General features: G+C 36.2%; 1 protein-coding gene across 1 annotated transcript in view; it reads left to right on the top strand.

Annotated features, from left to right (window-relative positions):
- Positions 1–22,153, top strand: part of COL24A1 (collagen type XXIV alpha 1 chain) — a 440,433-nt gene that overhangs the window by 146,461 nt on the left and 271,819 nt on the right. The window contains exons 13-19 of the mRNA XM_055403313.2: positions 2,948–3,001; positions 5,038–5,082; positions 10,556–10,609; positions 10,686–10,730; positions 10,969–11,022; positions 11,282–11,335; positions 16,268–16,321. Coding sequence (XP_055259288.2) covers positions 2,948–3,001; positions 5,038–5,082; positions 10,556–10,609; positions 10,686–10,730; positions 10,969–11,022; positions 11,282–11,335; positions 16,268–16,321 — 360 coding nt within the window. The remainder of the gene's footprint in view (positions 1–2,947; positions 3,002–5,037; positions 5,083–10,555; positions 10,610–10,685; positions 10,731–10,968; positions 11,023–11,281; positions 11,336–16,267; positions 16,322–22,153) is intronic.

Raw genomic sequence — 22,153 nt, 5'->3', positions numbered from 1 at the left:
GGGATCTTCCCAGACCAGGGATTGAACACGTGTCCTGTGCATTGGTAGGCAGGTTCTTATCCACTGCACCACTGCAATGTTCTTGTCATTGTTGCTGTTCTTGTCGTTCAGTCACTCAGTTGTGTCCCAACTTTGTGACTCCATGGACTGCAACACACCTGGCTTCCCTGTCCTTCACCATCTCTCGGAACTTGTCCATCGAGTTGGTGATGCCATTCAACCATCTCATCCTCTGTTGTCCCCTTCTGCTCCTGCCTTCAATCTTTCCCGTCATCATGGTCTTTTCTAATGAGTCAGCCCTTTGGATCAGATGGCCAAAGTATTGGAGCTTCAGATACATCATTAGTCCTTTCAATGAATATTCAGGACTGATTTCCTTTAGGATTGACTGGTTTGATCCTCTTGCAGTCCAAGGGACTCTCAAGAGTCTTCTCCAAAAACACAGCTCAAAAGCATCAATTCTTCAGTGTTCAGCCTTCTTGATAGTCCAACTCTCACATCCATACATGACTACTGGAAAAATCATAGCTTTGACTGGACAAACCTTTGTCAGGAAAATAATGTCTCTGCTTTTTAATATGCTGTCTAGGTTGGTCACAACTTTTCTTCCAAGGAGCAAGCATCTTTTAATTTCATGACAGCAGTAACCGTCTGAAGTGATTTTGGAGCCCAAAAGAATAAAGTCTTTCATTGTTTCCATTGTTTCTCCATCTATTTGCCATGAAGTAATGGGACTGGATGACATGATTTTGTTTTTTGAATGTTGAATTTTAAGCCCACTTTTTCACTCTCCTCTTTCACCTTCTTCAAGAGGCTGTTTAGTTCTTCTTCGCTTTCTGCCATAAGCGTGGTGTCATCTGCATATCTGAGGTTATTGATATTTCTCCCAGCAATCTTGATTCCAGCTTGTGCTTCATCCAGCCCGGCATTTTGCATGATGTACTCTGCATATAAATAAGCAGGGTGACAATATACAGCCTTGACATACTCCTTTCCCAATTTGGAACCGGTCCATTGTTCCATGTCTGGTTCTAACCGTTGCTTCTTGACTGGCATACAGATTTCTCAGGAGGCAGGTAAGGTGGTCTGGTATTTCCATCTCTTTAAGAATTTTCCAGTTTATTGTGATCAACCCAGTCAAAGGCTTTGGCATAATCCATAAAGCAGAAATAGATGTTTTTCTGGAATTTTCTTTCTTTTTCTATGATCCAGCGGATGTTGGCAATTTGATCTCTGGTTCATCTGCCTTTTCTAAATCCAGCTTGTAAATCTGCGCCACTGAAGAAGTCCCATAAAGTAGTCCTTTTAAAAGTGAGCTTTAAAGTTGATAAACTCAGTGATAAATCACTGGTGAAAACTTTAATATGTAAAGTAAGAGTAACTAAGTAATTGAGTTATTTTGCAATAGAAGTTATAATTAGAAAGTATGTTAATTTACTGCCCTTAATAGTTTTACTCTATGGAATTCTCAGTAGGCATTTAAGAAGTCTATATTTCAGTGACATCCCATTTTGTATTTGCAATATTTATAGGCATTTTTCTTAAATGATGTTCTTACAGTTGTATCATATCTTGAAGTGATGAGTTAAAGTATTTGTATAGACAGTAAAAAGAGCTGACTCTGCAGTCAGACTGCATCCATTCAAATCTTGGTCCCAGCCATCACTAGAAAGTGCAAGTGACTTAACTTTTCTACACTGTAGTTTGCTCGGCTGCAAAGTGAGGATATTATACTCACTGATTTGACCTGTTGTGAAGATGGAATGAAGTAGTATATATGTAACAATGTGCGTAAAGCCTTTTGTACAAGATAAGTGTACTAATTTTATGCTCAGTATTATAAGCCATTTCATTTTCTGTGGTGGGTATATACAAACAACATGAAATAGTGGATGTAAAAATGGATTAGTCAGTTGGAAATCTTGATTGTATTTCCTCTAATTCAGTGATTCTTTATATAATGATGAACACATTTCTGTTTCCTCCAGCTTATCTTTCTGTATATATTTTGTGGCATGTAAAGTAGTCACTGGAAAAGACTCTGATGCTGGGAAAGGTTGGGGGCGGGAGGAGAAGGGGACGTCAGAGAATGAGATGGCTGGATGGCATCACCGACTCTGTGGACATGAGTTTGTGTGAACTCCGGGAGTTGGTGATGGACAGGGAGGCCTGGTGTGCTGTGATTCATAGGGTCGCAAAGAGTCGGACACGACTGAGCGACTGAACTGAATGACGAGTTGCGGAGAAGGCACTGGCAAGCCACTCCAGTACTCTTGCCTAGAAAAATCCCATGGATGGAGGAGCCTAGTAGGCTGCAGTCCGTGGGGTCGCTAAGGGTCGGACACGACTGAGCTACTTCACTTTCACTTTTCACTTTCACACATTGGAGAAGGAAATGGCAACCCACTCCAGTGTTCTTGCCTGGAGAATCCCAGGGACGGGGGAGCCTGGTGGGCTTCCGTCTATGGGGTCACACAGAGTCGGACACAACTGAAGTGACTTAGCAGCAACAGCAGCAGAATGACGAGTTGACTCACTGGAAAAGACTCTGATGCTGGGAAGGATTGGGGGTGGGAGGAGACGGGGATGACAGAGAATGAGATGGCTGGATGGCATCATCGACTCGATGGACATGAGTTTGAGTGAATTCCAGGAGTTGGTGATGGACAGGGAGGCCTGGCGTGCTGTGATTCATGGGGTCGCAAAGAGTCGGACACGACTGAGCGACTGAACTGAACTGAACTAAAAGTAGTCTTTATAAAATATAGAAATAATGTACTTGAAAATCAGTGATATTTTATGCAAAACAATACACATTTTTGTTGCACTATAATTTATAGGTTAGGAAATAAATACCTCCTATTACAAAGTTTCTTACCTGAAAACAAAGCAAAGATGAATTCCTTATTTTGGTTTTAACAGCATTTCTTTTCTTTCCTTGGGTTAGGGTTTTCCAGGTGACTTTGGAGACAGAGGCCCTGCGGGTCCTGATGGCAGTCCTGTGAGTAAATAGTGAAGGTCCACCCTTGCATTCTAGTGTCATTTGGATTCCATAGGAACCATACTTCTCATGCTCATTACCACATTCCTGACAAGCACTCTTAACCAGACAGTTGTAATACCACTGAGCACATTCCATTTTGTGATTTTACAACAAGAGAAGTAAAACAAAGTATTACAAATTCTGTCTTGAGATGATCTTTACAATTCCGTATCTTGACTATGTTATACATTACTAAGTAAAATATTAGGAGTATACAGTCACAATATTGACTTGTATATTTGGTGGGAAGGTGGGCGGACATGGGAAAGAAGCCTTTCATATATATTAAGGTACTAACAAACCTCATGTAAAAATTGTGCATTTAGTGATTGCTGTTTTGGACTCAAACCTATCATTGATCTACCTTACTTTTGAGTAATTTATAGAGAAGTCTTTGAGGGATCATTTAGATATCTCTGTTCAGATCAGGGAGTTAAAATTCAAAAATTAATTTAACATATTGTAAAAAATGATGGAATGCTGTTTTGCCTGAATTAGGAATAATTCCTATATGTAGACATCTGTAAATAAAATAGTGTTTGAAAATAGTTTCCTTTTATTTCATTTTCTAAGATATAAATTAATTAGCTTATGCATTGAATTTAGCAAAAGTTTTGTTATAAGGCTTGGAAGATAAAATAAGAGTAGAACTGATTTTGAAGCAAACTGTTAAAAAATTGAATCATGTCTTAAGTAAAATGTTTGTCATATTTTTCTTGCCCATGATTCTGAGCAGCTTCTCATTTCAGGCATAATAAAGTTAAGCATTATTTACATTTTTCTTTTATACCATTTATGTCTTTACACACTTAGTATGAAACCATCTTGTCAAGTATACATGAAGATTGTTAGAGTTGGACTCCTACAATATTTAACATTTTACCCTTTGTAATCTGCTTTTTATACTTAAATTACACTTCTTGAAGAGCATTTTGAATCATCTTTATAATGCAAGGATAAACTGGATATTTTTGATTTTATAATTCTTTAAATTTTATGCCACACCTCTGTTTCAAAACAGTTTAAATGCAGAAAAATAGGGAAGATTTATTCTTATACTTTGTACCATGTAAATGACATAACACTGACATGGTATATATTAGGAATTATTACAAGGACTGTAATGATGAGGTCAAAAGGCTGTCACAAAGGCTCATCAGGAATCAGCTGGAAAAATGATAGTTTAAATCCTGGTACAAATAATTTAACCATGTTGGTAATTTCTTACATTTGTATAGTGCCTTATGAAAATTTTCAGACCCTTTTACATAACAGTTTTCATTGTGTTCTTTACGAAATGAAAACATATTATTTCTGTTTTATAAATGAGAAATTTAGAAAATTTAAATAAAGTACTTCAAAAGAGCTGACAGTGTTTTAAGTCATCTGAAAATGTTCTTCTCACCCAGCAAGTTGACTATCCTGTCTTTTCTCACTACATATAGGCTAATTAGGGCTTCCGTGGTGGTTCAGTGGTAAAGAATCCAACTACAGTGAAGGAGATGCGGGTTTGATCACTGGGTCGAGAAGATTCCCTGGAAGTGGCAACTCAGTCCTATATTCTTGCCTGGGAAATTCCGTGGACAGAGGAGCTTGGTGGACTACAGTCCATGGATCACAGAAGGAGCCAGACACAACTTAGAGATTAAATAACAACAACAATAGGCTAAACAGCAACAGTAGGCTAATATTATATCTATAATGCTGGTTACTAACGAGACTTAGTCACATAACAGACAAAGAAATCTATTATCCCAGGCTAGGTGGTAGTCCTGGCATCCAAAAGCATGGAACCAGGGCTACTTTTATAGAACGTTAGCTGCCACCAAAGAATTGCACTTCTTAGGATGCAAAAGAGTAGGGAAGTTGCAGAAGTTAGCTAGAAGAAGGTAAAATTTGATATATTTTTTCCTAGAAATTTTTGTCTTCATCTTTAGAAAATACTCTTAGTTTGGAATCAAATTTAACCAGTTTTGCACATTTCTGTTACATAGGGACTTATAGGTAGCATTGGTCCTCCGGGATTTCCTGGGCTTAGAGTAAGTATCAAATGTCATCCTTCTTATAAAATTCTTTTGTGTGTATTTATATTTGTTCAATGTGTTTTACAAACTTTAGGATAAAGAAAATTTTTAGTGTCATTGTTGAATATCAGCCTTGCTCACATGTGTTTTTCTGCCAGATATGCAAATTTGATCAGTAATATGAATCTAAAAATGAATTATACTTTATGATAAGCTGAAATAACAAATTTTTACAGGTTAATGTATAAGTGTATTTATCTGTTTCATTGAAGGATACTTAATCAAGATTCGGTTTCTCCAGAAGTATGAGACCTAGAACAGCCACTTCTTTTCTTTGAGGTAGACTTTCATACCATCTGGTCTGGTGATACAGATAGGGCTAAACAAAAGTACGTAGTAACTATAGGCTTTATGAGATAAAATTAAATAAATGATTAGGAAAATCATCCTGAACGAAAGGTAGGCGCCAGACTTCGCCAGTACCATTGAACATTTTCATACCATTTCATTTTATTGTACTTAAAATAGTAACTATTATTTATTCACTAGTTAATTTTTATACAGTAAATTCAACTCTTAAATTTCACTAAAGTTTCTGATGTCATCAAAGTACAGTTTAGTAAAAGCAATTCTTTGAAGGCTAAAACAATCCAGTCCAGATACGTGTCTTTCAGATACATTTTTGATTATTCATTTGACTAATCAAACTGTCGTATGTATCTTCCTGATATGTCTTCATAAATATAAATTTCTCTCATCCAGACTTCTGGTTCATGATAGAGATATAAGTTAGAGATATGGTATATAAATTTAGAGCCATATGCTTTAACATTGAACTGAACTAAAAGCAAGAATGACGTACTTTTATGAAATGTAAGGAGCTTAATGAAAATAGAATCTTAAAGGTAAGCCTATTTCTATTCACATAAAAGTAGGGCATGACCATGGCAGAGTTAGAATTTCCTTTAAAAATCAATTTAGAACTCATTCCAATATGTAAAGTAGGTAATTAAGACTCCAGAGTTTTAGGCCATAAATTATAGCTACAGTATTTTTAACTTGAATACAGGTCTTACAAATTTAAAGTTTTTCCCCCATCTTAACTCGTGGCAGAAGGTGGTGGCCTGGCCAAAGGAATATCTTTCAGAAGTTTACTATTGGATCTGTGGTAAAAATCAGCATAACAGGTTTTAACTTTCCCATATGGGATGGCAAGATTATAGAATTGAGAGTTAAAAAACTACAGTTAGTCTAAGACCTTTAGACTTTTCTATAATGTTAGTATAGTAATTATAATAAAATTAGCAATAACAGCTCACTTTCATTTAGTATTTTCTATGGGCCAGTCACAAAGATTAGGTAATTTAATTCTCAGAACAGCCTAAGACCATTTAGCTTATAAGTGTTAAACTGGGATTTGAAGCCAGGTGATGTCATCCAGAGTTCAGAATTCTCCCCCTTGTGCTATTCCATTTTCTTAAAACTTTTACAACCTTAAAATATGTAATGTATCTCTTAAGAGATTTCTTTAGATGTCATGAGAAGCCCTATGTGAAGATAGAGCCCAAATGATCAATTTCTTTTCTCAGAACTTAGAATAGGGCTGTGCCTGTAAGTGGTAGTCACTGGCCCTACCAGTGGGGAGAGACAGGAAGCAGGGGAAGGGAGCTGGACTCCAGAGACACACTTTGTGGATTCTTCATATGACCTATTAGCATTAAAGTTGGTTAGCTCCAAAGTTTCCATTATTATGTTTAAGACCCAGACCGATATTCTTAACATGGCCTAAGATGTCTAGGCTTTTGGTTCCTCTCTGCATCTTGAGAATATACTCTGTGCATAAGCCAAGCTGTTCATTCTTCAGATGCAGCCTCCTTACTACATGGCCTTTGCACTTGTTTGTCTGCCTGAAACACTTAAGCTCTACTTTTCTGCCCAATAGTTAACTGTTACTTATCTTTCAGTTCCAGGACTTAGCACAGTGCCTGACACATAATAATGCTCAAGAAAAATATCTGGGTTTTCTGTCCTTTTTCTTCCTCCATTCACCCTTTGGTAGGTGGGAAGAGATGCTATAGAAATGAAAATGGCTTGTGAAACTAACAGTCATTTTTGTAGTCCTCACTCTTCTACAGTAATAGAGATGGTATTTTATACTTTTCAAAGTACTTTCTTTCACATGTATCTAATTTTTAAAGTAGATAGAACAGGTGTTATTACTTCCTCTCTTGTATATTTATTACAAGTTTAATCAAAATAGTGGTAGCACCTACTGTGTATCGAATGCTGAACTAGATGCCAGGCCTAAAATTATATATATAAACAAATTAAGATTCCTGCTTCCTGGCAATATTATAATCTAATATGGCCTCAAGTCAAGCCACTGAAAATGGAGCAATTTATCTTATAAAATCAGAGTGACTTCACAAAGGAGATGTCTTTTAAGCTGTTTTGTTGACTGTGTGTGAGTGGGGCGAGTTGGGAAAGGGGCTCTTGGGCAGAAGAAGGCTGTATTCAGATGCACAGACATGGCGGGGAATGGAATGTTTTGAAAATGAAACAAGAAAGAGTGGGCTTGCAGCCTGGGAAGTATGGGGTGATGGGAGAGGAATGGAAGGAGGTGAGGTTTTGAAGACAATTAGGAAAGATTAGGTGAACTTTGGTGTTCCATAGTAAACAGTTTATCAGTTTGCCCTGAACTGTTGTTTTTCATGTGTTCCCGTCCAGCAGGGCAGGTATAGTTCCTGACAAGAGGTGATACTGCTTTCTCTAGATTATTTTTTCTATCCTGTTTATTGTTACTGTCATTTGCCTTTTCAATTAGTAACAGTGATTATTGCCTGGTATTGTGGCTGGGTATGGTTGAAAAGCCCAGTAATGGCATTCACAATCTTTTTGGTGATATGCTCACTCGTGAACTATAATTGGCTAGTGGCTGCTACTTGGGTGAGAACCTACCCTTGGGTCTCTCTATTTCTTTGACTGACTTTGACTCAAAAGTTCTCTATTATTTGTCACTCTGTGGGAGGCTTTTTTTGCTTCTATTACTATATCCCAGACACCCTCTGCTAAGCCCCAGTGCATGAAATTATTTCTTTTGTCTGCTTCATCTTCTTATGGGAATGAAGTGTGGTAGGTAGGGAGTGTTGAAGGACCTTCAGGTTATCGTTATGGAACTGAAAACTGTTACTAATCTATCATGAATCAATTTCAGAGTATGTAGTTTTTTTAGGAGTAGGATTTAGTTTTTTAGGAGTAGGATTTTCCATACAGCCTGTGACATACCACAACATATTTGATGTTTCTTGGAAGTTTCCACACCCATAGATTCTTTATTTTACTTGGTCCTTTATAATGAATATGTTTTTTGATACCTCCTGAAATTTGTTATTTTGTGATTTTTCTTTCAGAGATACTAAAAAGTAAAATAGAATATTGTGCATACAAGGCATATTCATCTGAAGATGCCAGTCTATGCACAGTAGTATATTTACTGAAATAAGAATTAAGGATATTGTCCATAGAAAAACAACAGGACAATAAAGATATATTTGTTTTTGATATTCCTTTCCATTTCTTAAATGAATTCAGTTCAGTTCAGTCGCTCAGTCGTGTCTGAATGAATTAGTGCTGTGTAATTTCCAAACAAAGATATTTATTGTATTTTTAACGACTATCAGAAGTTTTAAAGCTATGAACTTTGAATAAACTAGCCACTGTAATTATAAGAATAATTATTTCCCATCAATGGAATTTGTCAATGATGTATTGATGCTGTGTTTCCATTTGTTAAGTTGGAAAATATTATTCTGCCTCTCACAGTCTCATATTTTTCAGGATTAAACATGTTGGGAATAATTTATCTTATGTTTCACAGACTATAGGACTCACCCCAAAGTAAAGATGTCATATTTTCCATTCTGAAATTTGTAGTATATAAATGTGGACTCAGAAATGTACTGTTATGTCAGCACTCTAGAAAATACTGTTTTAAATTTAAAGTTGATTTCTTCCTCCAGTATTTATTCCACACTTCATTTCAAAACTATTATGTGCCAATAATTATGTTGGGCTTGAGATATAAAAAAAAAGAATAAAACATGCTTCTACACTCACAGAATGGACAGAGTAGGAAGATAGGGGGAAAACAAACAAAAAAGGAAACCAACAGAAAAAAAAAACAAAACAGTGCAGTATATTTAGTACTGTAGCAGAAGCATATTCCATTAGTGGTTTTCAAAGGCTTGGAGCACGTGAGAAGGGAGAGTATGTTCAGACTAGAAAACAGTTCATTGTGTCTAGAATGTTGGATTTAGAGGAGGGAGAAGGAAAAGGCAAGTAGGAACAACTGGTAGAAGATAAGATGGAAAATACTGATGGAAAACTGGTAGTAAGAGTCTGGAATACTGTCCTAAGAAATATGGATTCTAACTAAACTGAACAACATTTTCAGCATTGTCACAAACACACCTTTAAAAGTTCCTAAATATTTGGAAAGCATAAAAGGAAGGTTGAAAGCAGCCCTTTGAAGATGAAGGATGATGTGTTAGCCAGGCGCAGAGAGTAGCAAGAGAAAGAAGGAAAAGGGATAGCAAGAGAAAGAGGAAGCAAGAGAAAAGAAAGAAGAAAAACGCGTTGTTGACACAAAAATCAAGTGATCTCCAGACAATCAAGAGATTTCCATTATGTTTTCAGATTTTACTTTCAGAAACTTTTAGAGTTGCTATTGTCCTTTGAATTTTAAGATGACGTGTGGAAGTTTCTCTGGGTTTCTTGCTTGCGAGAGATTATAGTGGTAGTTAATGTTTTTGAGTGATCTTGCATTGGAGAAGTTAAATTGAAAAGCTTGATATTGGTGACTGTCTTTTTCATGTGTATTTCCTCAACACTACCATACAACACTGCTACAATGTTTGATATGTATTCTGCTCAATAAATGTTAAATGATGAATGAATGAGAGAAACCCAGAAGAGTAGAGCCTTTTATTTACTACTCAGTTCCCTGAACTTAGGGTCAGTTTTGTTATCTGCAAGCTGTAGATCATGAAGTCATTGGAATGCCTAGCACATAGTAACTGCCCAGTAAATATTTGCTGAATAAATGGGTGAAAGAAAAATCTAAGAAAATCAAATGAAGTATTTTTGAATACTTCCTGGGAACATGGCACTAAAATATTTCCCCTATCGTCAAGATGTCTTTTTGGAGAAATATTTCAAAATGAATCCTGTGGATAGTAACTATAAGAGCTCAAGGAAGAGAAGGATCCTAGTAGATTAGATCAGTATGAGTAGGCTTAAGGAAGCAGAATAGACCTCACTAAAATTTGAATGATTGGTATGATTTAGAAATGTAAAGAGGAAAAGAAATTGTTAGAGAACAAGGCATGTGTGGGAACTTAGTAAGATGAATTATTTCATTAAGTTTACCATGTTCTTTTTTTAATCCTAGTGGTGCTCAAGGATACCTTTCTTTCTTATTGCTTTTCAGGGCAGTGCTGGCCCTGTGGGACCAATTGGACCTTCTGGAATCCCTGGCCCAATGGTATGGTTCTGTTTACCTAATGGGTATTTCACTTTGATTTCTCTATAATGTCACAAAGTATCACTTTCTTTTTTAGGGTCTTTCGGGAAATAAGGGCCTACCTGGAATCAAAGGTGATAAGGTGATTTAAATATTTACATTGTCATAGAGATAATTTTTTTATCACATTTATTTTTCATTTGGGTCAACACCACTTATAAAATATTTTTATTAAAATACGGGATTCAATCTGTAACTATTTTATAAGTTTTCTCAAAAGTAGGAAAAATAGAGAAATTATTCTTGTATAACTTGTCTTTGCCTTCTTCCTGCCACCTTTGCATTGCTTAAGTGTCTTTGTATGAAATTGTGCTCCCCAGGGTGAACAAGGCATTGCAGGAGAGCAAGGAGAAACAGGGTATACTGGAGACAAGGTACCATTAGTTTTATATAAATACAAAAAAAAAAAACCAAACAGTGAAAATGTATGCATTCTTCAAAAAGAATGGAGTACTCACTATTTAAAATCATGTATTATTTTAGGATATAGTATCAGTATGATTCTGCATGTCTTGTTTGAAACATTTTCTCAATTTCTTTTGGAATAATTCCGTGACTTTTTTTAATAGTTTGTAAGTAGAGGCATATCTGCCTCCTGTGGTGTAATAACTTCTCTCCTTACTGCTCTTTTAGGGTGCTGTGGGTTTTCCTGGACCACCAGGGATGAGAGGAAAGCCAGGACCTTCAGTAGGTTTGCACTTTTGCTTGTTCTTTCTCATTCATGTGCACACTATGGCATGAATCTTGATACCTCTTGGTGTTCGTGGAATGGAAGAAGTAGGGTTTAAGTCTACCAGTATGGCATTTTCTCTCCAGTTTTAGAATACAGCTAATCCTGGAAGTTTTCAGCTTACATTCCATAGATTATGGGACCTCACCCTCCTCACCTCCTTCATCCCAGTCCAAAACCAAATTTCCATGAGCCTTAAAGATTTTGGTTAATCTATTATAGATAGAATTTAAATTAAGCAGTAGATTTTAAGCCAGAAAATATAAAGCAACCTTAAATAACACTGTAATTTATCCAAATATCTGTTTCATTAAGAAAACATTCTGAAGAAAAGATAGCATATCATATTCTCTTATGGGCCCAAATATTCTAGTTCCTCGTCTTTTTTAAATCTTTGAGCATCAATTAATTGAAATAAAAGGATACCGTGTATTGTAGTTAACTTGAAGCCCAGTAAACTATAAAACTAAAGTTACTGAATAGTTAAAAACATTTAAATAGAGTGCTTAAAACTTGAATTAATGGTATATATCTACATATTAAAAATCATAGTAATGATTATACCTAAAATTCACTGAGTGTTTACAAAATGCCAGGCAGTATTCTAAGACCTATACTTCTAATTTAGTCCTTAAAACAGTCATATGAAGTTGGTACTATTATTATTCCTATTTTACCTATGAGGAAAAGTGAGACATGGAGAGTTAAATAACTTGCCCAAGCTCCCATAGTTAGTTGGTAGTCACCCAAGAAAACCTTGGTGACCACATATGTCAGAGTCCATGCACTTAGCCACTGTGCCATAGTGTTTTATTCTTCAGTGTTTTAAGATTGCTTTAGCGTTTTAATATTGATTACAACTCTTTGACTGTGATTGTAGATCCAAAATGAAGTGAAAGTCACTCAGTCGTGTCCGATTTGTGACCCCACAGACAATACAGTCCATGGAATTCTCCAGATCCAAAAACTAGATTTAAAATTATAATTTATTAATCTAACATTATAAAAGAGTGTTTTCCTGAGCAATTTCACCATGTTTCCCTAACTCCACCCTCTCATCTTTGGATTGTTTATTTTTGCTTCAAAGTAAGCAGCATTAATGGAGAAGGCAATGGCAACCCACTCTAGTACTCTTTCCTGGAAAATCCCATGGACGGAGGAGCCTGGTAGGCTGCAGTCCATGGGGTCGCGAAGAGTCGGACACGACTGAACGACTTAGCAGCAGCAGCAAGCAACATTAAGTTACATAGCTTTACATCACCATTCCTTATGACTTCTAACAGTGACAGCATTTTATATACATGTCCCAGGAATTATTTAATCCAAAGAACAATTGTTCTTTGAAAATTGTTGGCATCTATTTGTCTAATGATACGTTGATGGTGAGATTTGCCTTTACTACTTATCACTCAGTTAACAATATACCCAGACTTGTGCCACGGATGTGAATCTCATAAGGGGCAGGAGAATGGGTCAAGCTAACAAAAAGCTTCTATTTTTCAAGGATGATTTGAAACCACATAAAAGGAGCTTTAAATATCTTCAGTGTTAGCAAAATACTTCTTTTGATAATAATGAAATGGTATGACATATTTTCTAAGGCCAGTACTAAGTAATAAATGGTATTATTCTCATGCTTTATAATTAATTACTTGATAAAACTAGTCATATCATGCTTGTATCAGGTAAACCTTTTTAATGTCTTCTTTACTCTTTGATTTAATTTACAATGATTACATATTTATTGAAATTAGGAAAGGCTGAATAGCTGGTCTAAATAACAGAGATGTAGATTTTGGTTCCAGCCTTGACACTGACCTGCTGTGACATTGGATATTTAACCACCATGGTATCTAGTTTCTGATGTTTAAAATGAGTGTCAGACTATATTATACATAAGATTCCTTGCAGCTCTGTGACTTTTTAATATTTTCCTCTCTTAACAATAATGCTTATCAGTGTTTCTCTGCTGCTAAGTCACTTCAGTCGTGTCCGACTCTGTGTGACCCCATAGACGGAAGCCCACCAGGCTCCCCCGTCCCTGGGATTCTCCAGGCAAGAACACTGGAGTGGGTTGCCATTTCCTTCTCCAATGTGTGAAAGTGAAGTAGCTCAGTTGTGTCCGACCCTTAGCGACCCCACAGACTGCAGCCTACCAGGCTCCTCCATCCATGGGATTTTCTAGGCAATAGTACTGGAGTGGCTTGCCATTGCCTTCTCCGCAGTGTTTCTCTGCAGCTGCTGCTGCTGCTGCTAAGTCACTTCAGTCGTGTCCGACTCTGTGTGACCCCACAGATGGAAGCCCACCAGGCTCCCCTGTCCCTGGGATTCTCCAGGCAAGAACACTGGAGTGGGTTGCCATTTCCTTCTCCAATGTGTAAAAGTGGAAAGTGAAAAGTGAAAGTGAAGTCGCTCAGCCACGTCCGACCCCTAGCGACCCCACGGACTGCAGCCTACCAGGCTCCTCCACCCATGGGATTTTCTAGGCAAGAGTACTGGAGTGGCTTGCCATTGCCTTCTCCGAGTGTTTCTCTAGTCCAAGCTAAAGCAAAGACTTCCTGTTTCACCTTTAACATGTTGTCTTAAAACCTTTAATTTTTTCCTCCTGGAGTCACTGGACACTCTAATGTGGTACTTTTAGGCAGTGATTCAGGGAGCATGAAATGATGAGAGTGAGGCTTTTACTTGTTCATATTATACATTCTGTACTATTCTAATAAAAAATGTTAATATCAGCAGGGATTACTTTGGTCAGAGACAGCTGACTATTTTTTGTTTGTTTTATCAAATATTGAAAAATATGTACTTTGGACTAAAGATAGGATAAGAGAGTTAGGAATTGTTATTTGTGAGACCACCTTGACTTTAGACTCTCACTTTATCACTTGTTTGTATCTTACTATTATTTAAAAAATTGTAGATGTTTGACTTGGAAACCTTTCCTAGTTATGGAAAGAGGCACATGTTTAATGAAAAATTTCTTACAAAAATCAGCAACTGTATTAAAAATAAACTGTACAAGTTAGTGTCTATCTAAACCATTTGCTCCCTATCATGCAATGAATGCCGAAGTCATATGAATGTCTTTATTCTTTTATGTCTCCTACTTTTGGTTCTCTGTTATCTACAATGTTAGTGTCACTGATACTGTTTTCAATGGATCTAAGTTGTAACATGAAAGAATGTTTTCAAGATAAAAGAATGTTCTGATCTAGAAGGTTTTTAACATTCTGAAATAAGGAAACTTTTACCCTGCAAGTATTTAAAAACTAGAGAAAATTACCTATATGAAGTTAAGAAATACTGTTTTTTTAAAAGAGAAAAAACAAAGTCAATTATGTCCTTTTCATTTTTTAGCTAGAAGTTGCTACCATTTATGGAAGTTTACTTAATCATTTTTCAGTTCTTTACATTTTTATAAAGGTAAATTGACATTCAAGGAAACTTGCAGTTGAAATTTTTCAAAATGAAAATTTTTCTGAAGGATAAATAAAATTATTCCACAAGTTCATGTTCTTAAATATCAGGTTGTGGATCAACTTTTCTGATAACAAAGGCCTGCTCTATTCCATTTTTTCAAGCTTGTAAATGTAGCATCTTGTTTAGATTTTGCCACTAGAGGGCCTCAGTGAAAATACTGTTTCTATCTGAGGTACTTTTCATTTCAAGAATTTGACTCCCTTAGATACTCACTATGGAGTATAATTTTGTTTATTTAGGGGAACTGAAGTAAACTTCTGCATAATATTTTACTACTTTTTTCTAGGTTTGATTGTGTATTGCCTAAGTCCAGAGGCTGTAGCGCTGTATAAGGATGAATTTAGTACATATGGAAAACTATGCTTTACTTCTTGGAAACTGGATAAACCCATGTTATATATAAGAGTTTATGTATAATAAATTCAAGAAATTTTATATATTCTGTGACCTGTTATCAGATTTGAAGCTCACATAGAAATTTAATATGACAAAATTAATGAACTCAGTTGTTTTAATGAAAACAAGGATATCAGACTATTGGCCTTCCATGTTCTGTAGTTTCAACTCTTGAGAGGATCACCAACCCTCTCCAGGATCAGGCTTTTACCCTTCTTCTCCAGCCCTGATTTCACATTGTTAACCTGAATGTCAGAAAATGGCTGCAGAGATATAGAAATCAAATCTTCAGAAGTTTAATCAAAGGATCAAAGCAATCTAGGAACTCTAGGTAACATCCAGGAGATGAGAGAGGATGTGAATGGAAGGATTAATAGTTATAAAACTGATTAACATTTAATGAATACTTTCTATGTGCTAAGCACTGTGCTTAACACTTTACATTTGTCTCATTTATTTCTCACAATGACTGTAAGACTGTTAGTAACATTATTATTATTCCTGTTTTATTGGTAAGAAAATAGGGTGAGAGAGATTAAGCAATAGGCATTTAAATCCAGGTGATTCTTAATTACTAAATCAGGCCCCTTATAGTTATCAAAGGAGAGAGAATTTTTCAGAGGCTATCCTGGAATTCTAGTTGTTTATGAAAGCAGTTCTTATCTAGAGTTTACTACTTGGTTAAGTCAAACTTTATTCTCTTATCTTTGGATAACACATACCCACACCACAATTTTTTCCCTTCATTTGTATCTCTAATATTTCGGGATAAATATGTATAGATCAATACACATCTTATATAGTAAGTTTCATACAATGATGATGATTTTAAGTCTTTCTGAATAGTCATTACAACTTTGAAATAATATATTGACTGCTGTTTGCCAGAAAGTCATTACAACTTTGTGTGACATATTTAACAGTTTTTGCATACTATATGTTTCCTTTTTCAATCATATTTATTAAATTAATGTTTATACTTTGATCTCTCTCCCCCAACCTCCACATTGTAGGGCCAAACAGGTGACCCAGGACCCCAAGGGCCATCTGGCCCTCCAGGACCAGAGGTAAAATTTTGGTGGGAATGTAATTAATTTAAATAAATGTCATAACAATTAAACTTGATTAGTTAAACCTTTTATATAATAGGCTTAAGCAAAATTCTCTTTAAAGTTTATGTCTTTGTAAACAGTTTGGACTAAATGTTTTCTGTTATGTTGGGAGGTATGCGACAGTGATCTCCAGAAAATAGAAAACATATAGCCACATAGTTCTGGTTAGATCACAGTTGATTTATTTGTTCTGCACAACAACTACTAGTAACACATAGTTCGGGCTTGCAACCAAATTTCAGAACATAAATGCCATTGAATTTTTAATGCAGACTGCTTCCAAGTTTTTAATGTGCGTATTTCATTTGGATCTCATATTCTAGAATAAACATGAGTACGTACATGCATAAGATTTGCTTGTATAGTATATTCTTTGAAATTCTTACTTTGGCTTCATCCTTGATGTAGAGGGGCTTTTTCTTTTCTGCAAGACTACATAGGACATAAATTTATGAGATGAAACATTTAAGTTTTTTAAAAAATCATTTAAGGAGTTAAAGATATACTACATGGAGATAAATTTCTGAAGCTCACCCTAGTTCAAAAATATAAACCAAAATATATGCATACATAAGTATATAACCCTGTAGTCCATGGGGGAACAAAGAGTTGGAACGACTGAGTGACTAAACAACAACAAAACATATAAATACACATTCACATCTAATTCAGAGTCATAGATGCAGCAGTAACACTGAGAAAGTGGATTTGACTTCACAATAAATAAATTAGATCAATAAAGTCCCCATAGTGTCAAAACAGTAGGCGGAGTTTCTAGGAATAGTACTATCTTGATGCTTTCTCCTTCTTTTTGTAAACTCTAAGGTCTGTTTCTTACTCCACAGCTGTCTTTCAGAATTGGCTAATTTCTTTTAGCAAATGTCTATTCTTACTGACAGTCTAATTTAAAAACATATTAGAGGTTAATGGTTCAAAAATCAAAACAACATAACTGCATCTAGTTTTAATAATAGGTAATAGGAAGTAAAAAAAGCAATGTATTGATGTCAGATGCTGGGAGAAATGAAATTGTTTATAGTAATGAAATTTATTATTAACAGACAATTAAAGTAGTAACTAACTGATTAATATGTTTATCTTTTTTTTATGAGCCTGCATAAATCGTTTTTAATCATTTGTCCTGAAAATATTCCTGGAATGAATCATATTTACCTGTCTTCATCATACTGAGGATATAGAATCTAACTGATCTTTTATTATCTTTAAAGGTTATTTTTATGAACATGGATTACTGTATTGTAATTTTAGTTACATATGGTATGTATCCTAGAAGGAGTGTGCCATCTCCTTGCTATCAGTGTGGTTTAAGATTGTTTCCTTTTCTTTATAAAGCCAGGTTAAAGTATGCATGGGCCATGTTTTCACTCATCACTTAATTTTCTAGAAATTTTTTTCTCTGTTGCTTTTGAAATTTTATGATTTTCAGTCACCATTCAGAACATTGCCTAATTGTCTTTGAGTCCTGGAAGGTACTGAGTCCCAACATATACCAATTCTTCCTCCTTTTATTGTTGTTCAGTTGCTAAGTCATATCTGATTCTTTGTGACCCTATAGACTTCAGCACGCCAGGCCCCTCTGTCCTTCACTATCTCCCAGAGTTTGCTCAAATTCATGTCCGTTGAATCAGTGATACTATTTAACCATCCTGTCCTTTGCCGCCCACTTCTCCTCCTGCCCTCAATCTTTCCCAGCATCAAGGTCTTTTCTAATGAATCGGCTCTTCGCATTGGGTGGCCAAAGTATTAGAGCTTCAGCTTTAGCATCAGTCCTTCCAATGAATACTCAGGGTTGATTTCCTTTAGTATTGATTGGTTTGATCTCCTTTTAGTCCAGGGGACTTTCAAGTGTCATCTCCAGCACCACAACTTAAAGGCATCAATTCTTTGTTGCTCAGCCTTCTTTATGGAACAACTCTTATATCCATACATGACTACTGGAAAAGCCATAGCTCTGACTATATGGACCTTTGTCATATGCTTTTTAATATGCTTATAGGTTTGTCAAAGCTGCTTTCCTTCCAAATAGGAAAGATTAGTCATGGCTTTCCTTTCTTTTAACTTCATGTCTACAGTCACCATCTGCAGTTATTTTGGAGCTCAAGAAAATAAAATCTGTCACTGCTTCCCTTTTTCTACTTCTATTTGCCATGAAGTGATGGGATTGAATGCCATGATCTTATTTTTTGAATGTTGAATTCTAGGCCAGCTTTTTCACTCTCCTCTTTCACCCTCATCAAGAGACTCTTTAGTTCCTCTTCACTTTCTGCCATTGGAGTGGTTCATCTGCATATCTGAAGTTGTTGATATTTCTCCTGGCTGGCAATCTTGATTCCAACTTGTGTTTCATCCAGCCACATTTTGCATGATGTATTCTGCATGTAAATTAAATAAGTAGGGTGACAGTATACTGCCTTGTCATCTTCCTTTTCCAATTTGGAACTAGTCAGTTGTTCCTTGACTGGTTCTGACTATTGCTTCTTGATCCACATACAGGTTTCTCAGGAGGTCATCTGGTATTCCCATCTCTTTATGAATTTTCCACAGTTTGTTGTGATCCACACTGTCAAAAGTGTTAGTATAGTTGATAAAGCAGAAGTAAGTTATTTTTCTGGAACTCCTTTGCTTTCTCCATAATCCAGTGAATGTTGACAATTTGATCTTTGCTTCCTCTGCCTCTTTGAAGCCCAGCTTCTTTATCTGGAAGTTTTTGGTTCACGTACTGCTAAAGCCTAGCTTGAAGGATTTTGAGCATAACCTTTCTAGCTTGTGAAGAAAGCACAATTACATGGTAGTTTGAATATTCTTTGAAATTGTCCTTTTGGGGGATTGGAATGATAACAGGACCTTTTCCAGTCCTGTGGCCACTGCTTACCTATTTAAATTGTTTATGAGGCTAAAGATGCAACCTGTGTTCTCTCAATAAGTGGTGCAAGGTTGTTTTGGGAAATGGGGCCAAATCCACAGATCATAATTTCTTCTTGATCATAGAAATATAATATGTAAGATTTCATATATAAGGCAGAACTTCTATTTAAATCCTTCTTAACATTAGGCTCTTAATAGAATTGTGTGTCTAAGAATTTAAAATAGCATGTTTAATCATATATAAAGCCTGAAAAGTTTCTCGTTGCATAGTAGATGAATTTTCTCAGGTAAATGATCATATATGTTGTGCTATATTTAGACTTTATCCTGTAGACAGTGATCAAAAATTTTTAACCAAAGGAATACAGTTATCAGAAATGTATTTCAATGTATAAGTGGTAGATGGAACAAAGAAGAGAAGCAGACAGGGAGAGATGACAAGGAGGAGAAAAAGGAGAGGTGGCAAGACTGTGGCTATTTGGGAGGATAATGCAAAGCCAAGGGGCTGATGATGAGGGCCTGTAAAAATAGAGAGGAACGGACAGCTTCAAGAGATAATTAGGAAATATGATTCACAGCACTTGAATCGCAGTCCAGTTCATTCAACTCATGTGAGAAAGGAATAAAAAATGAATTATAATAATTTTGGCTTGAACAGTTGGTGAGAATGGAGATCTTCATTATAAAAACAGAATAAAAAAGAAGGAGGAAGATATTTAGGGCGGGTGGAGATAATGCTTTGGTTTTAATTTGGTTGGGCTGGAAGAAGCACAAGCTGGAATCAAGATTGCCGGGAGAAATATCAATAAACTCAGATGTGCAGATGACACCATGTTTATGGCAGAAAGTGAAGAGGAACTCAAAAGCCTCTTGATGAAAGTGAAAGAGGAGAGTGAAAAGGTTGGCTTGAAGCTCAACGTTCAGAAAATTACGATCATGGCATCTGGTCCCATCACTGCATGGGAAATAGATGGGGAAACAGTGGAAACAGTGTCAGACTTTATTTTTTTGGACTCCAAAATGACTGTGGATGCTGATTGCAGCCATGAAATTAAAAGATGCTTACTCCTTGGAAGGAAAGTTATGACCAACCTAGATAGTATATTAAAAAGCAGAGATATTACTTTGCCAACAAAGGTCCGTCTAGTCAAGGCTATGGTTTTTCCTGTGGTCATGTATGGATGTGAGAGTTGGACTGTGAAGAAAGCTGATCGCCAAAGAATTGATGCTTTTGAACTGTGGTGCTGGAGAAGACTCTTGAGAGCCCCTTGGACTGCAAGGAGATCCAACCAGTCCATTCTGAAGGAGATCGATCCTGGGTATTCATTGGAAGGACTGATGCTAAAGCTGAAACTGCAATACTTTGGCCACCTCATGCGACGAGTTGACTCACTGGAAAAGACTCTGATGTTGAGAAGGATTGGGGGCGGGAGGAGAAGGGGACGACAGAGAATGAGATGGCTGGATGGCATCACCGACTCGATGGACATGAGTTTGAGTGAGCTCCGGGAGTTAGTGATGGACAGGGAGGCCTGGCGTGCTGTGATTCATGGGGTCGCAGAGTGTCAGACACGACTGAGCGACTGAACTGAACTGAAAGTGCCTATGGGATATACAGGAAATTAGTCTCATAAACGTATAGAAAATTGTAGACTTGAAACTCAGAATGTACTAGAGAAACATGTTGGTATAAGACTCCACATAGAAGTATTAAATGAAGCAATTGTAATAGATGAAATTATTTAGGACTTGTAAAAAAAGTTTCAAAAATACTATTCCTGGACACTCACCTCCAGAAGGTGAATGTCATTCTCTGTTTACAGTGTGATTAAGTTTTAAATTGACAGTATTAAGAGCAGTAAAATAAACTTCAGTAACTTAAAAACATCATGAGAATTAAAAAAAATCACAACAGAAGTTAGAAAATATTTATAATTGAGTAACGAATCAATATAAAATCCAATATTGTACCTAAAGCAACACCCAAACCCTAGAGGGAAATTCACAGACTTCAGTGCATTTTTAAAAAGCAAGGAAGATTGAGAATAAAGAAGTTTTGCAGAGCACAAGTGTAGGGGCTTGTTTCAAAAGAAGAAAGATGTTGAAAGAGGCCAATAGGATGGAGTCTGTGTTCTCTATAAGTGGGAGACTAAATCCCAAGAGTGGGAAAAATTTGTGTGTGCAGAAGGAAGATACTCAAACAGTTTTGTGAAGAGTAACCAGGGAAGGGACTGGGGGCTAGTAACATAACTTCTGACTTGAATTAAAAACTCAGCTGAGATTGAAAAACCTTTTCCACACAACATAGCCACAACGTTCTGTACAATTTATCAGAAATTAATTGCAAACTTGAGTCTGAACTTTGTACTGGTACAAAACAATGAAACACAGTCAGTTTTAGGCTTCTCTTCTCTCCCTTGGATAAAAATGTATTGCCTGTACAAAAGAAGGGCAGCAATTCATGATATTGTGTGATTTCCATATTTGAGCATAGATTGATCACAATGTCAAAATACAATCCAGTAAAAGTTATTAAATAAGGGACCAAAATGATGGTCCTAGGTGTATACTTCTGAGATAGCTTTTGTTAATTATTGAATGACAAAAGGCTTAAGTTAATAGAGAATGAGAATTGAGGAGATAGCCTGAGTATCTTGAGCAAATTACCTGTTTTTGTGTGTGTGTGTGTGTGTGAATATTGCAATATATATGCTTAAGTTTATCTTTTACTAAATGGCTTCTCAGTTGTCCCAAAACCATTTGTTAAGCAATTTGTCTTTGCAGCAGTGATTTCAAGATGTCACCCTTATCATATACTAAATTTTCATGGTTTTGGGGTCTATGTCTGAACTTTGTTTTCTGTTCCACTTGAATGGTTGTCTGTTCCTACACAGTTGTCAT

The sequence above is a fragment of the Moschus berezovskii genome, chromosome 4 (assembly GCF_049115385.1).
Source record: "Moschus berezovskii isolate FMDL1 chromosome 4, NW_MosBer_1.0, whole genome shotgun sequence".
In the NCBI taxonomy this organism is placed as follows: Eukaryota; Metazoa; Chordata; class Mammalia; order Artiodactyla; family Moschidae; genus Moschus; species Moschus berezovskii.
Note: the sequence above shows the minus strand (reverse complement) of the source record. Positions and strands in the feature narration are given on the sequence as shown.